The sequence below is a fragment of the Manis pentadactyla genome, chromosome 10 (assembly GCF_030020395.1).
Source record: "Manis pentadactyla isolate mManPen7 chromosome 10, mManPen7.hap1, whole genome shotgun sequence".
Classification (NCBI taxonomy): domain Eukaryota; kingdom Metazoa; phylum Chordata; class Mammalia; order Pholidota; family Manidae; genus Manis; species Manis pentadactyla.
Genome location: NC_080028.1, coordinates 113,216,642 through 113,232,963, shown reverse-complemented (window position 1 = coordinate 113,232,963; position 16,322 = coordinate 113,216,642). Strand labels below are relative to the sequence as shown.

At 35.4% G+C, this 16,322-nt stretch overlaps 1 protein-coding gene across 1 annotated transcript in view; it reads right to left on the bottom strand.

Moving 5' to 3' along the window:
• The window catches only part of PTPRQ (protein tyrosine phosphatase receptor type Q), a 218,203-nt gene that overhangs the window by 42,157 nt on the left and 159,724 nt on the right, over positions 1–16,322 (bottom strand). Inside the window, exons 32-36 of the mRNA XM_057488019.1 lie at positions 15,884–16,128; positions 13,461–13,527; positions 10,015–10,173; positions 9,254–9,476; positions 7,480–7,553 (exon numbers count right to left, since the gene is read on the bottom strand). Of these exons, the coding sequence (XP_057344002.1) occupies positions 7,480–7,553; positions 9,254–9,476; positions 10,015–10,173; positions 13,461–13,527; positions 15,884–16,128 (768 nt within the window). The remainder of the gene's footprint in view (positions 1–7,479; positions 7,554–9,253; positions 9,477–10,014; positions 10,174–13,460; positions 13,528–15,883; positions 16,129–16,322) is intronic.

The window sequence follows — 16,322 nt, the reverse complement described above, 5'->3', positions numbered from 1 at the left end:
AGAAAAAAGTCAAAGGATGATTTGAAAATGTATCTAGCATTAAATAATATCAAAGATTTATTGTTAGTTTTGTTTAATTGTGACAGTATAATAAAAATATACTTATTAGAGAAACATACTTAGTGTTTCAGGATGAAATATAATGATTTGTGTGATTTACTTTGAAATGCTTCAGAAAAAATGCAGAAATTAAACAAATGGGGCAAAATGTTAGAAATTATTAAATTTCATTATAAGGTCTTTGTGTGGGCTCACTACAGCATTCAAAACTTGGTGTATGCTCAGCTCACTTCTCGCCATCTTTACTAGCCCAAGCCACCGTCTGTTTTGCATGAATTATTGCATGGACCTTATTACTGCAGGCCTTCCTGTATTCATTCTTGTCCTCTTTCCATCTATTCTCAACATGGCAGCAAGAGTAATCTTCTTAAAACTTAACCTGTCTACTTAAAATCCTTCTGATCTCTCCCAGAGCAAAGCGGAAGTCCTTGCAGTGGCCTGTGTAATCTGTTCCCTCATTAACTCCAGCTCTCTGTTACCTTTTTCACTTCCCCTCCAATCGCGACCTCTCTCATCCCTCTGGAGCCACCCTGGCTTCATTGCTGTTCTTGGAACACACCAGGTCACTCCTGACATGGCTTTTACACCAGCTCTTCCTGTGTCTGGAAAGGTATTTCCCTTGTATATTTTGCCAGGGTAGTCATTTTATTGCTTTCAAGGGTTTGCTCAAAGATCACATTCTTATTGAAGTGTACGCTGACCACCGTGGATGGACTAAATATATGCGGTCCTTCCAAACTTCTCATGCTGAAGCCCTAAGTGCAGAGTGACTGTATTTAGAGTGAGGAAGTAATTAACATGAAATGAGATCATGACTGTTGGGCCCTAATCTGACAGAAGTAGTGTCTTTATGAGAAGAGACCCCGACGCCAGCTCCCGCCCTCCGTGCACACACGGAGGAAAGGCCGTGGGGAGGACACAGAGAGGAGGCCTTCGGCAAGCCAGGAGAGCCCTCACCACATATCAAACCTTGGCTCTGGAGACTTGTTCTTAGACTTCCACTGTCCAGAGGCATGGGAAAATGAACTTCTGTTGCGTAAACCACCCAGCCAATGGTATTTTGCTATGGCAGAGAGCAGACTAAGGTATCACCCTAGCCAAAATCAAATGCTACAACTCTGTCACCTCCTACCTGTGCTCTTCTACATACTCTGACTCCGTTCTATTTTTTCTTATCTTTATCTCCCTTGTCACCTTTTAACATATCTTATAATTCATTTATTTACTATCCTTAATTTTTATTGTCTGTCCAGAACATAAGCTCCCTGTGAACAGAAATCTTTTATTCAAAACTATATTCAAAGTTCTGAAAATAGTACCAGACATAGTCAATGCTCAATAAATATTTGCTAAATTTACTAATGTGTAAAAATATTGATTTTGAAATAGATATGAAAAATTCTCAGGCTGAAGATCAGGCATTGCATCAAATAAGAATATACAAATTATCAATCATTTATTTTAAAAATAACTATTAATTATAATTGTAACTGATTTTAAGCTATGTGATTTATAATTTATAATTTTACTGTAGAAAGTATTAAAATCAAGTGTCAAAATAATATAGATTAAATTTCTATAAAATATACAGGGATTAATATTTTATCATTTTTTCTTGGATTGGTACAGATGAAATGTTAACAATAGGAAAGGGTTTCTGTGGCTCTTCTGCATGGCAGATTTGAATGAATACTAAGCCTTAAACAGTTATCTGAATTTCATGGTTGCTAGAATCTCCAGATAAATTGAGAAGACTGTAAAGCAGCATGTGGTTCATAAAGTACTTTAGATACACCCTTTTTTACACATTAATATATGAATGGTTTATTTTTATGAATTTTCACATGCTGACTCTAACTGAATATGCTTGGGAAAGGAAATATGATGATGATTAAAGAATCATCTTCATCAGGTAATGTATTTAATCACTGGACCTTAGAACCCAGTGAGCAAGAAAACAATTTCATAAAGCACAAAAATTTTTTCAGGTTAGCTTAGCATTTCAAAGCACCAGCCAAATGAAGTGAGGAAATGACATATAATGTATTAATAAACAATGTGTAATCCTTTGGGTACATGTATTACAAAAGTACTACAAGGAAAGGACAAAATGTACCATGACTGACTGTCAAGTACAAATTCTGGTGCTATGCTATACACATACCCACAGAGCATTAGCAGCGCAGAATGAAGTCACGTCTCCAAATCCTTTCATAGAGAATGGAATCCTTTCACTTGAAAATATGACCTGATTTTTTTTGTAACAAGCACAAGTCATTTCCTGGCTAGACTTAAAATCTTATGAAAGGTCAAATTAAATTATATTTTATTTGCATAATAAAATATACTAGTGCAATTAAGCAAATCATAATTATAAAGCACTACTTTTTCATATCATCTTTTGACTGAAATAAACATCATTTAAACTAAGTTTATGGATCTGATTTTTAAGCCAGTTTTATATCTCTAAGAAGAAGCTTGAGTTAAATGAGTTATAAAGCTCATAGGATAATGTCTACTTCTTGATATAGATGTATATTATGTGAAAGATCTTCCTCTTAGTATTATCATTGATCTTAAAAGAAAACAAGCTGTTACTACAGAACTTAAGCATAAGGAGTTCTTCCCTTTTGGCCCAGTACTAGTCATCCTAGATACTCAAACACTGCACAATGAGTTTAGTAAAAGTCACTCAATTTCATAATTCAAGAAATATAAATGAAAACACCCTAGACAGATGTTAATTTCACACATCAGATTGGAAAAATATTTAAAATACATAATAAACAGTAGTTTCCAGGGTGTAGAGAAGACTCACACTGATTCATTGTTAAAAAGACAAAAAGGGATTATTGTAATTTTATGTGCAAAAATAGAGCATACTCATGTGTGAATGTTAACCTCAAAAAGCTAAGATGAGGAGGTGGAAAGAGAACAGCTAGAATCTTTAAAAATGTTGAGAACACACGATGGTAGAGCAAGAACATGAAGTCTGTGGGAACAGAAGAATCACCCAGAGCAATGAAATGGAAAACTACTTGGGCTCTCAGCGACTTCTAGGCAATGTGGTACCGTGGTTACGAGCAGAGCAGACTGGGGTCATGCTGCTTGGGTCTGAAAGCTGGTGCTGCTATGTCAAAACTCTGTAACCTTGAGCTCTATTACCAAGGAGCTGGGGATACCTCTAAGGAGGAGATCAGATCATGTTGTAGGGCTGTAGTGAAGACTGCAAGAGGATACATATATATACTCAAAGAAAGGTTTGGCACATAAACAGTGTTTAGGATATTTATTAATAAACATCTCATATTCATTCATCCATGCATTCATTTCCTTTAGGCTTCCAGTTAGCCTATGGGGTAGGTACTATGATTCTCGTTTTGGAAATAAGATTTCAGAAGTTAATTTAAGTAATAGCCCAAGGTCACATAAATTCTCTGTATGCCCTAACTGCCTGCAACATGCCTGCCTGACTCAAAGTGTATGAGGCTCACCAGCACAATCACCAACTGCTTCATTAACATCATAAAACTTTCCCCTGATCCTCTGGTGTCTTGGGGGCGAGTGATCCTTTCGCTGTAAAAAAATTCATAGCAACTCCCTATTTCTGTTTCTAAGTAAGCATATCAGGGCTTTTCATTGTTAACCTAGTAACTAAATAAGACGTGTTATGACAAAAGGAAACAATCAGAGGGTCTTTGCCACGGGGTTTGAGGTTTCATTTTGTTTGGCTTTAAGGAAGCCCTGGAAGGTGCAGAAAGGAGCTTCTGGTTTTCAAATCACAGGAATCCACTATAATTAAACTTTGTAATCAAAACATTGCCTACAAGCAGTTTCCATAGACTGATGGACCTAAGGAGGATTTATTTTTTAAGTTTAAGAAGGATGCCTGTGAATTTTGTTAATAAGAATGCTAATGCTCAAGCCTGAGTGAAAACAGAATCAAATTAAGTTGTAAGTATTCTTTAGGATTAAAATAATGGCACGTGTGATTCTCCATGTTGGGTCCTACAGGCCATGTAGATTTCCCTAAGCGCGAACTCTCTTTCTACCCACTTGTCCTTATCCCGCGAAGCCGTGCCTGGCTCCTCCTCACCTGTACTTCTGTTAGCCCCTTTCACTAAACTTAAACCTTTTAGTTCATCAGTATGGATTCTTTTGCCCTTAATTTTAATGTCCAGATTATAAGATTATATTCGAGGGACATAACACTGTCAAAATGGTCTTTCCTGGAAGCGCATATACCCTATACTAACTGAGAATCACAGCCTTGGGAAGGCTCTTAATCCTGAAGATTTTACTGATAGGCAGTTCAGCTTAGAGCTCAGGGCCTGTGATGTGCAATCCAGTGAATGAACATATGTTTACTAGCGGTGTGAGAACGTAATGGGACCTAGGCTTCTTTTGCTGTTGTCTGAGGTCCCATACACACATAAGTTTTCTGCAGGCATGTTAGGAATATCAGGAGATGCGAGCCTGCTGCAAATGCTGTCATGTATCTCAATGCATGACATGTGTGAGAGACCAAAAGGACTCAAATAGCCTTTGTAATCTTAGGACACCAGAAATACTATGTCAATGCATTTTACTATTTGCTTGTTTCCATTCTCGTATTTAGGAAACCTTCTATGCCATTAACCAGCATAGAAATAGCAGACTTTCTTTCTTTTTTGAGTTCTACTCTATCTTCCTTGGCAATGTTCTTGTTCCAGAAACTCTTATGACCCCATGACCTGCTATTAATGTCAAATCACAGGCCAGAGTATTTCTGGCGGGTGTTCTTTGGTGTGTGCCCCATCAGGGTGAGTCTGATATCCACAGAGCCACAACACCTAATATCCATAATAATACTTAAAAAAGAAAAAACTAATGTGAGGGCAGAAATCTATGGTAGAAATTCATTAACCCGCCAAACTACTAGGCTACTTTACTGGTCACTGAGGAAGTCTGCTCCAACGGTATACTCCATGCTCCAAACCTCCATACCGCATCTTGCTGCAACTGAGGGTTGCCCTCCTAGTAATCTCCACTCTTGCCTGTTGCTCCTTTACTAGTTATAAATGACAATCTGGATACCAAAACTCCATGTGATCAATCAGTAAGCACGACAGGGCAAAAGTCTATTACAAAGCTGCTACCTATCAGGAGAGAGTCCATGGAAGACTATACTACGGAGGTCTTTATGTTCCACAAATAATACATGAACTCTGAAAATTTTTATCATAGATACGGGGACTTGCTGGTTACTACCCCCTTGCTACCCCAGCAGCTTTCCACCTACTCTGCGCAGCCATGCTCCACCCCTCGCCCCTGCCCATCTGGGGCAGGATCCTGTGTTCTGCCTTCATTCCACATTCCACGTCTTATGCTCCCTCTAGATGCCCGCAATGACCAGGGCACGGAAACGTTAGCTCTGGGTGACTGGGGTGGTGGCAGTTACAATTTCAAAAAAGGAACCATGTGGTTCCTGAGCTTGGCTTTCCCCCTCTTTCATTCCTATTACCCTGTAGGTCTCAAATCTGCCTGTTAGCCAACTGACCGAACACGTCCTTGCACCAGTGCATGAAACCAGGGCGCTCTGAGGCACACAGCTTACAGCAAGGCCATCTCTTTTTAGCTACAAAATGTCATCTGCCTTAGACATATAACTGTCCACTTTGTCTATGGCTCTTATCTTCCATCAGTGAACACATCAGGACCACTTACTGTGGTACATGTCTGAGTGCTGTAACCTGAGGGAAATTACATTATTACTGTGGTGGTGTCAGGGTGTGATAAACTCATCTATGAAATGAAGGAACACTTGACACAACTTCAAAACCATGAGTCTTGTCAGCCAGTTTTACAATGACTGAATTACTGGGTAAAATTAAGCAAACCAGTGATTTTTTTGAATTAGTATAGCCAAAGACTATATATATATATATGTTTGGTGTCATTCTTCTATAAACATCTATGTAAACCACATGCCCCTTTTTCATTTTTTCAATACCAAAAGTTTCCTTAACTAAGTGGAGGCTGCAGAAGCTGGCTTTTTATACAACTCATGTTCCAGAACCCGATGAGAATTTCTAGCTGAAAATGGCGGAACAATCCATCTTCCTCCAGCTACAACTCTCACTAAAATCTACTGCAGCTCATGGTATGCTGTGGTTCTGAACGAAACACAACGTTCCACATTCTCAGAGCCTGATGCAGAGGAAACAGGAAGTTGTGAGCCAGCAGAGAAATTTCAGGGAAATAGTTTCCTATTACTTAAGGAAGTGTATTTCTGAAATCTTTGGTTATATAACCTCTCCAAAAGGAAGCTAGTAAGCATTTAAAATTTTACTAGCTGTAACATATTAATATCTTTACATAGGTTGTCCTATTTAAATCTTTCAAGGTATACACTATCATCACCATTTTCCAAATAAGGAAACCGAGGTTCATAGAAATTAAATTTTCTCCAGTGGCGAAACCAAGATTTGAATCCAGGTCTAAATCCTGTATTTGTGGTGTTATGGTTATGAAATCTATGCTGGAATCTTGGCAGAGACACTTAATTACTTAACCTGGGCCTTGGCTGTAAAATGGAGTTAGCCCAGCACCCTCCAGGGCATGGCGGCCTCAGCACCGCTGACAGTATGAGCTGGACAGTTCTTTGCTGGAGAAGCCGTCCTCAGCTGTCGAATGCCAGCAGCATCCCTGCCTCCCAGGAGATGCCAGTGGCTCACCCCATTTTGTGACGACCAAAAACGGCTTCTGACACTGACAAATGTCCCCGGACAGTGAAAGCATTCTGTTAGAGAAGCACTGACCTAAATGAAAGGTTAATTGTGAAGAATCCACCCATTAATACAAACAAAGAGCATAAAAGTGTGTCTGGTGCACAAATATTTAGTGTTAGATATGATGGTGATGGTGATGAAGACGACAAATATAGTTGCATCTGTCTACTTCTACTTGCACTGTACTTACGCTTTATTTAGGCTTGACTGGGTGGATAATAATTGAAAAACTCATGTAAGAGTTGATTAGAAAGAAAGTAAAATTAAAGAGAACTGGTAAGCTTCCAGTTTTAGGATTATTTCAGGAAAATTTCTATAAGCCTTTTTAAAAAATTTAGGTTAAAATGTTTTACATATAAAATTACGTATTAAATAGCCAAATAAAGATGTGCTTAGTATAATGTTAGTACACATCAGCAGAGAACCAGTATCTTATTGAAATCTATATCTAGATTCAAATCGGTGGAACATCCATTACTTAAAAGAATATTACAAATACAATCTTTTCCTTAATCAGGCTAATTAACCTTGAAATGAATTTATAATTGAGAATGTTCAGTCATGGATTAATATATTTACTAATGAACATTACACAAGTGATCAGCATGCTCAGATTATAAATGAAATTAAGCTACACGATATGTCTTACCTAAAGTCTTAACAGGGTCAGAGTAATCTGAGTCAGTAAATTGTCCCATGACATTTGTGGCTCTAAATTTAAATCTGTGAAGAAAAAAAATAATAAAAATAAAAACCAACAATTTACATGCACATGACCTTTTTCTATGAATAATTTAACAAATAAGTATAAAATATATATATTTTTATTCAAGAGGAAATGAATTTATAAGATGCATACTCGAACTGAATCACCATCAGGACAAATATATACTACCTTTATGTCCAATGAATAATTATTCTGCACATGAACCTCTTGAACTTCATGAGAAAGTGACTAAAAATTTGGTCAGACTCAAGAGCAGTCAGAAGGTTGATTGGATGAAGTTAGATCACCTCTCATAGGTTTTTTGGATAAAATGATTCAATGTCTGTGTGAAAGTGTTTCACAAATATATACCTTAAAAATATAAAGCATAAAAGCTATTATACTTCAACCACCTTTGAAAATACCTGTGAACCAGATCAAGAATTCTCATGTAAAACTTATCTTGTTCACCTGTTAACAAATAAGAAACAATGCTTCTTAATTCTGTCTGTGCTCAGCTGTGTTGTTATTTTCTATTCTTTTATGACTTGAAATAGAACATAGCTGCAGAAGAGAATCAGTCTTAAAAATCACTGATTGATTCTAACATCCTCAGAGACAAACAAAATTTACCTTAGTTAAAAATTACCTTAGATATCCAGGCATTTTAAGATGTAAAACAAATTTACATTAATAAATTGCATTAATAATTTAATCTCTACTATTCTCAAGTTCTTATGATTTTATTGTTAAAATGAAGAGTCTGTTTTGGAAAAAATACAAAATACACAATACTTGAATAAATAGTAAGTTTTGTCATATATAATTTTCACAACTGTCATATGTATGATGATTAAATTTCAGGCAATAACTTAGTCACCAAAGTTATAATCATACTTAATAATAGATGGTAGAGCATTCCTTTTCTCAAAAGCTTAAAGTTCTCTAACTTTTCTAATGTTAACTTGGCCTAGGATGTTTCTAAAGATTTTAATAATGCTTTAGTTAGCAGGCAAAAATGAAACTAGCTACATTTTTCAAATTTAGTAGCAAAAATTACATTCTGAAAGTTAAAGATTAAAAAATTATAGTATGACAGAAAAATAGTACAGTAACTTTAATTGGAGAAAAATAATCAATTTACCAGAGCATTTAATAAAGCTAAAAGATCAGCATTGGTTTTTACTATATTAGATTATTATGATCTACAAAATGCTAAACGTTAAAGTAAGTTGTAGAGATTTCAATCACTCCTTCAGATGTCTGATGGCATAAAGAGCAGAGAATTATTGCTGCAACTGAGGTAAACTGAAGCCATCATCAACCAAAAGACTAGGATTGTGTTTCTAAAACCTGTACATTAGCATGCAAGGCAAATAATGAATGGAAAATAAAATACTGCACATTAGTCACATTGTCCTTCACAGAAAGAATTAAATTATCTTACCTATATTCTCCAATTGCACATTTTTCATATTGTCCAATGTCACTTACCATGTTAAATTATAATGACTTTCAAGCTTGCCTACTTCCCCTGTAGAACTTACACTTATGGAATGTAAGGACAGTGCCTTGTGGATCTTTACTATGTGTCAGGTCATAATACATTATGAATGCCTGGTGCTTACTGGAAAGATGAAAGGATGCGTAGATGGATGGATGAAAGAAGTCAACTAGCTTGTTCACGTGATGCACATTAAGTACAAACTATACTTACAGGTATTGCTTTTTTGGTTTCAGGGGTCCATTGCAAATTTTGTCTTCATTGCCAGGAATCATACACGCATTATCAGCACCTATGATGTAGATTTCTTCATTGCCACTGAACTTTGTCTTTCCTTCTGTACATGGAGGGTTAGGAAAGCCTTCATTTGTAAAATATGGCCTTGGTTTATTAAAATATGCATCATACCACTTTGTTACATTTCCATCATGCTGAGCTATTTCAGAAAAAAAGAATAATGATTACAAGTACAGCATAAATGTACTTTCACTGTTATAAAGAGTACTTCTGTCACTGCTTGAGGAAAAGCTGGATGTAACGATTGTCACTGTGAATCACAAGTGATGGTCAGCTGATCTACCTGGATAAGCAGGCAGCCCTATCCTTCCCCAACACACAAGAATCTGTAGGCATTACTGTGGAGGATGACTTCACAGGGAGAAAAATCACATCCCTCTCGTTCACACCAAACAAAGAAGCTGTCAGGATTCCCTCTTGCCAAATCGAAACAATCCTACTAGCATAGGGAGTAAACGAATCATATATTTTAACTATGCCTTTTTTTTCATTTGGGAAATATTTTAGGCATAAATCAATGGTTAGTTTAGTTAATGATGATATTAACAATCTATTAAGCTCGAGAGTTCTGTGATAATTGAGAGTCAACCTTATATTACTAATTTTGAAGCGACATTTTTTTCATTCTCAGCAACTCACTCTACAGTTTAACAAGACAAGTCGAGAGCTGATGATACCTCCTGTTTCTGCTACCAGCACCTGCACATTTTGGATGGGGCCGTGATCATCGCTGTAGTAACATACTGGCATTCTGATTGTAACTGTTGTTGAAGTCACAAGCAGTTTTCCTGTGGCATCATAAACAGGGGTTGGTTTGGTTTTCGGTCGTGCTGGAGCTATAAGCAAAGAAGAAATACGATTGATTCTTTGTTTCTGAAGAGAAGAGGAAATCATTTTAAGTTCTCATTTCATGCAGGTAATTTATAGACAAGGTGATGACAAACACAAACGACAAATGAAAACCATTTTGTTTGGGTACAGCAGTCATTACCCCCTCATGGTGTAATTACATATCTAAGACTTGTCTGAGATAATGGGGCCCAGGTGTGATTGTCAGGCATCTGACTTCTCTTTACATGCTGAAAGAATTCAAATTATGTATACTCTAACTCATATATAATTTTCATGAATGTATCAAATCATACTAATATTTTACTGGTTTTCTCTCTCCTTTAGCTGGCTTGTCAATTTCTAGACCAGCACCCCACAATTTATCTATGATAAATTTATAGAGAATATCCTCCATTCTTTTCTCCATGTTGACATTTCATATAAAAATACATAGTGGGTTCTTCTCAGTGTTTGTGTTTTTGATGAGGCTCTATTACATATTATAATTACCCCCCACATACTGCTTTTCTTGTTTAAATATGACTTATGTCAGTCTTTCCAAGTCACGAAGCACAGGGCTAACTCATTCTCCTTAATGACTGTGTTGTACATCATGTGTGTCTGCACTATATATATTTAATCATCCATCTAGTGATGGGAATTTACTTTTCCTACAGGCTTTGAATTTGCTGCAATAATCAGCTTTACATGTTTAACCATATTTGCTGATTTTTAAAAATTTCTATGGAATAGATTCCTAAAAGCAGAATTTCTGGAACAATAGATATATGTATTTTTTAACATCAATAAATATTGCCAGAACAATTTCTAAAAGTGTCATGATAATTCATATTTTACTATCAATGCACACAAATATCTCCAAAATCATTATCTGTAGAAGTTGTTTGTTTCATTTCATGTTATAGCTAAATAGACTAGCTGCCCAAGCATCAGCAAGTTGCTTAATCAAACCTCAATATCATTCATTATATCTTTGAAAAAAGCTTCTCAACAATGCCATAAAATTGGCAATATTTCCATTTTATACATGAGGAAATGGCTATAAAAGGGAAATATCAAGATTTGAGCCATATCATTTTGACTTGACCTGTTAGCTCACTCCTCTGAGATGCAAAGGCCAGGATGGAATTAGATGTGTAGGAAGCCTATTATGGGAAATATCGGTGAAGAATAAAGGGACAGGGAGCAGGTGTAGGTGGCGAGAGACACTCAACCAGAGGTAACAGGTCTGACACCTGTGAAAGGACAGAAGGAAGGAGACTTTCAGCAATAAATGTCTCAGGTTCTGGGAGTTCTGAGAAACTCTGAGCCAGGACAGTGGGGAACCCCGAAGAAAATGTTTCCTGTTAGAGGCATCTGGCACGGGATCTACAAATGCTAAACGTTAAAGTAAAATGTAGAGATTTCAATCACTCCTTCAGATGTCTGATGGCATAAAGAGCAAAGAATTATTGCTGAGACTGAGGTAAACAATATCAGCTATTTTACAAAATGACTACACAAAGAAGAGTTAATCCTACCATCTTAGCTTCTCTTTAGTTATCAGTGGCAGATGTGTTGGCACACAGCTAACAATAGGTACAGTGCATTTATTCATTAGTGAAACTTCTCATTTCTGATGCTTAGCTCATCATCAATCAAAAGACTAGGATTGTGTTTCTAAAACCTGTACATTAGTATGGATGGCAAATAATGAATGAAAAATAAAATATTGCACATTAGTCACATGGTCCTTCACAGAAAGAATTAAATTCTCTTACCTATATTCTCCAATTGCACATTTTCCACATGATATCCAACTTGATATCATGTCAAATGCAAACTTAGTAAGACCATGATTAATTCAGTGTCATTCCATGTCACCAATAAAATCAGGCTTATTACTAGAGAAAAATTAATTTCTCTAGGCCTCCAAACACTGCCACCAATACTCATGTATCTTCTCTACCCGACCTATGTAAGCTGTGGAAAGTCAGAACTAATCATCTTTATCTGGGGATAAGCAAAGCATCAGAAATGAGAAGTTTCACTAATGAATAAATGCACTGTACCTATTGTTAGCTGTGTGCCAACACATCTGCCACTGAATAACTAAAGAGAAGCTTAGATGGTAGGATTAGCTCTTCTTTGTGTAGTCATTTTGTAAAATAGCTGATATTGTTGAAGACTTTGTACATTTGTATATTCCAGGTACGTAATTTATCTAGTAAAGGAAAATAATTAACACTTAGAACCAGTATGACAACTGTATAAACTACCCACTGATGGAAAGATACAATATCAGCTTCTTACAGTGAATATTTCTTATTCTTAATAATACTAGTTTCTAGGCACCGTCCTGTGGGTTTTTCAAAGATTATCTCTTTCAAGCCTCACAGAAACCTGTGAGGTAGGAATTAGTATTACCTCCATTTTACAGGCTTATAGAGGCTAAGAAGCTTACCCAAAGTCAAACAGATGTTACTAAGTGGCCAGTCCAGGACTGGACCACAGAGGTTTGACATGAGATCACTTGCTCTTCAGTCTTCACCAAAGACTGAGAAAAGTTAGCTTTTGCTTCAAAAAGAGAAGCCTTGGGTGTAATTCAAAACTAAAGGTTCATGTACTTCAGTTTTTTTGATCTCTGATGGTTTAATTACAGATTGTTAGAGAGATGACACCATTAAGGGCATGTTTTCTGTCTCAGAAAGAAGTTACCCTGAAGGGTTGAATGGCCCTAAATTCCTCTTAATCTTTTTTGTTTTCTGTGGACTTTTTGGGGGAGAGCATTCAAATTATGGTTATATTTTCTATGAGAAATACCCATCAGAATATGAATTGATAGGTCTGCTTTATAGTCGGAACCATAAACTTGAATGTGTGGTAGTTCAGTAAACACTATTTGATAAGCTGAGAAGAATCTGATTTTCAAGAGAGAGATCAATCAAGGAATCTAATTAGAACTAGTCAAAATCTAGTCACGGGTAATTTAAACAATGAGTTTTCAATAAATTAAAAACCAAAATAACAAGACTATAAAAATTATCTCAGAAAAGTTGTAATTTAGAGGAAAAGAAGCACAAATAGCAGATGGACATTTTCTTTCTTTAAGATGGTAATCTGCATCATTATTTAGACATTTAAGTTAGAGATTTAATAAGCATACATTAATGCATATGCATATGCATCATTTAAAAGCTTGACTACATCCTTAACTCTAATATAGAATTCAAGTTATAATTATTCTTTGATTAAAATGACTATTTCATGTGAAGGCATCACTTGTATGTACCTTTAATGTCCATGGTTATTCTCATCTGAACCTTTGGCCCTGCACCAGCACTATTGATGGCATAAACCTAAAACAAAGACATCTTGTTACTATTTTCAAGTGATTGCACATATGTGTGTATATATATATGTATACATATATATATATATAATTATGGTTATATATGATTTTTAAATGAGTCTACCTTTTAAAACAATTCTATATAGTCTATTATCTTTTTCCTGTGCTCACTTAAATGAATACAAAATATATATAGGAAGAACAGTAACAATAAAATAGTTCTTAAAAGTGATCTTATGATACTAAGCCCTGAGAACAAAGGCTGAATGACCTACACAGCCCTACTGCAGAGACCGTGACAGGCTGTGGCTTCAGTTTGAACCCATAGGAGGAGTGGGGCAGAAAAGCCACTATGTCTGCTCTTCATCTACTCTGACATCTGCTCTTTCTCTCTGTAGTTAACTCTGGCTTTCTTTAAATCCATATTCAAGATCCCCTTTTTTTCCTTCTCTGAGATGAAATCCTATTCCTTCAGCCTGCCAGTTTTCCTGTATTAAATCATTCCTCTGAAAGCTGGCCTTTATGCCCTTCTTCACCCCTGCCCCAAAGTATCTGACGCTGTAACCTGCATAATGCAGCATATACACATAAAGCATTTCTGTTTGTATATACAGAGGGTGATTTACACAAATGTGAATCCTTTCAATTAACTGTGCTTAGAAAGCTGTAGATGCAGAATCTTCCTTTATTCATTTTATCTTGCTATATAAAAAAAGACTAGTTCTTGGCCACTTTCATTATATTTGATAAAAACAAATCAGAATATAATAAGTTTATCAGAATTATTAATTTGTTTTATATAGTAATGGCCCACCTTACACTATAGATATTCTGAGAATGATTTTATTGAATTAAAATTATAATAATATATATGATGTGGTGGGTATGGTAAATAAACCAAGCCCCAAAAATGTGGTTAAAAAATATCTACAGAAAATATTTATTGGAGTTTGTCAGTTTAAGAAAGGAAGTATTCAAAGTGAAAAGTGATATTATGGTTTGCTTCATTACTTTAATTTCTTTAAGGTTGTACACCTAACACTGAAGTGAGATAATAAATTAAAAGTTGGGTAGCCCTTCTCAAACTGCAGTGTGCAAGAAGTCACTTGCAAGCACTGTTAAATGAGGTTTTGATTCAGTAGGTTGGGACATGTATGAAAGTTACATTTCTAATAAAGTCTCAAGTGTTGAGGATACTGTCAATTGCACTTTGTAAGGAATCAGAGGATTTATTTATGGTTCTTTAGATTATGAATTAGTTGTACTTTGTTTTTATCTCCTATTTTTCCTTTTATTTGCAAAAGGCAAAATGGATATAGCACTCACTGCTTACCATAACTATACATCTTTAATCCTCACAAAAATCCTATAAAGAAGTTATTATTCTTATTAGTAATTGTTCAGATGAGAAAACTGAGATACAGATTTGAGGAAATTGCCCAGAAACAGAAAAACAGTTGAGCCAAAATATGAACTCAAATCAATTCATTCTTTTCTAACCACTGCCCTCCCTATAGTAAATCTTTCACAATGGTGGCCCATTTAATGGGATGTGTGACAATAATGCAGCAAGGCAAATTATATAATAAGATATAAAGTGAGTGAAGGAATGAAGATGTGTATATATATATGTATACACACACAAATTATTAATAACAGCATTCTGATAATTATATCAATAATCATGAAGAGTTGGTAGGGTTAGTTACTAAGCTACCTGAAGGTTTAGTGAGCAATCTGTTACTTAAAAGATGATATTCTGAATCACATAATTCTATTTTAAAATTTCAAGACATACTAAAAAAATTGACAAATTTTCTGAAACAAATTGTGTTATGTGTCTAGGTGTATATATATATATATAAAACACACATATATACATTCTAAAATGGATAATTTAGATTAAAGAGATATAAATTCTGTTGTCTGTAGGTATAGTTACGTGAAATGCATGTGAATTTCCAACATACAAATAGTTATTTCTGCCCTTTGCCTTTGAGATTTGCTTTTCCATTTTCCATTTATAATTATACATAAACAGCTTTCTTTTAGGCAGAATTATTTCTTGACATTTCACTGCTTTTGTACTTTTAATATGCCTTTTTTGCCCTTCATTTTAATTTCTGGATTTCTACTGGATTGTGAAAACTTTTTTATTCTCTCCATATTATCATAGTACTTGCTGTATTATAATAGGAAATAAGCAATTTCACTGCTCTAAATATATTTTCTGTTGGCACATCTCAAACAATCCCAGAAAAAGATTTCAGACATTGTGTGCACATAAGCTGTGGTATTTTTGAGTGTTGAGTTTTTAATCTGACTGAGGAATAGGTGAATAATTAAAAACTATGAATGCTTACACTGATATTGTATGTATGTCCACCTTTTAGTCCTTCTAACATTGCAATGACAGATGTGTCTGTTTTCTGGATAATACTGAGGTTGTGAATCTGGACAACAGTAGGATCATCTTCTCGGTAAACCAAAGCTTGGTATACTTGGATATTTCCATTGGGTTGAGAAGGAGGAAGGAATGTTAACTGAAATTTTGTAACTTCATCTGGTATCTTCTGAAATGTCATGTTGTTAGGTGGATCCTTGGGGACTAAAAGGAAACATTTAGACATTAATTATTTAAAAATCTGTGTTCTTTTTCATCTCCATATACAATTTGTTTTCTTCAAATTTCCCTTTACTAAATTATTACACAAATGATTTAAACCATATAAATTATGAAAATAAAGCAAAATGGTTGATGCATGCTAAAATTATTCATATCTATAGTTACAGAAACTATGA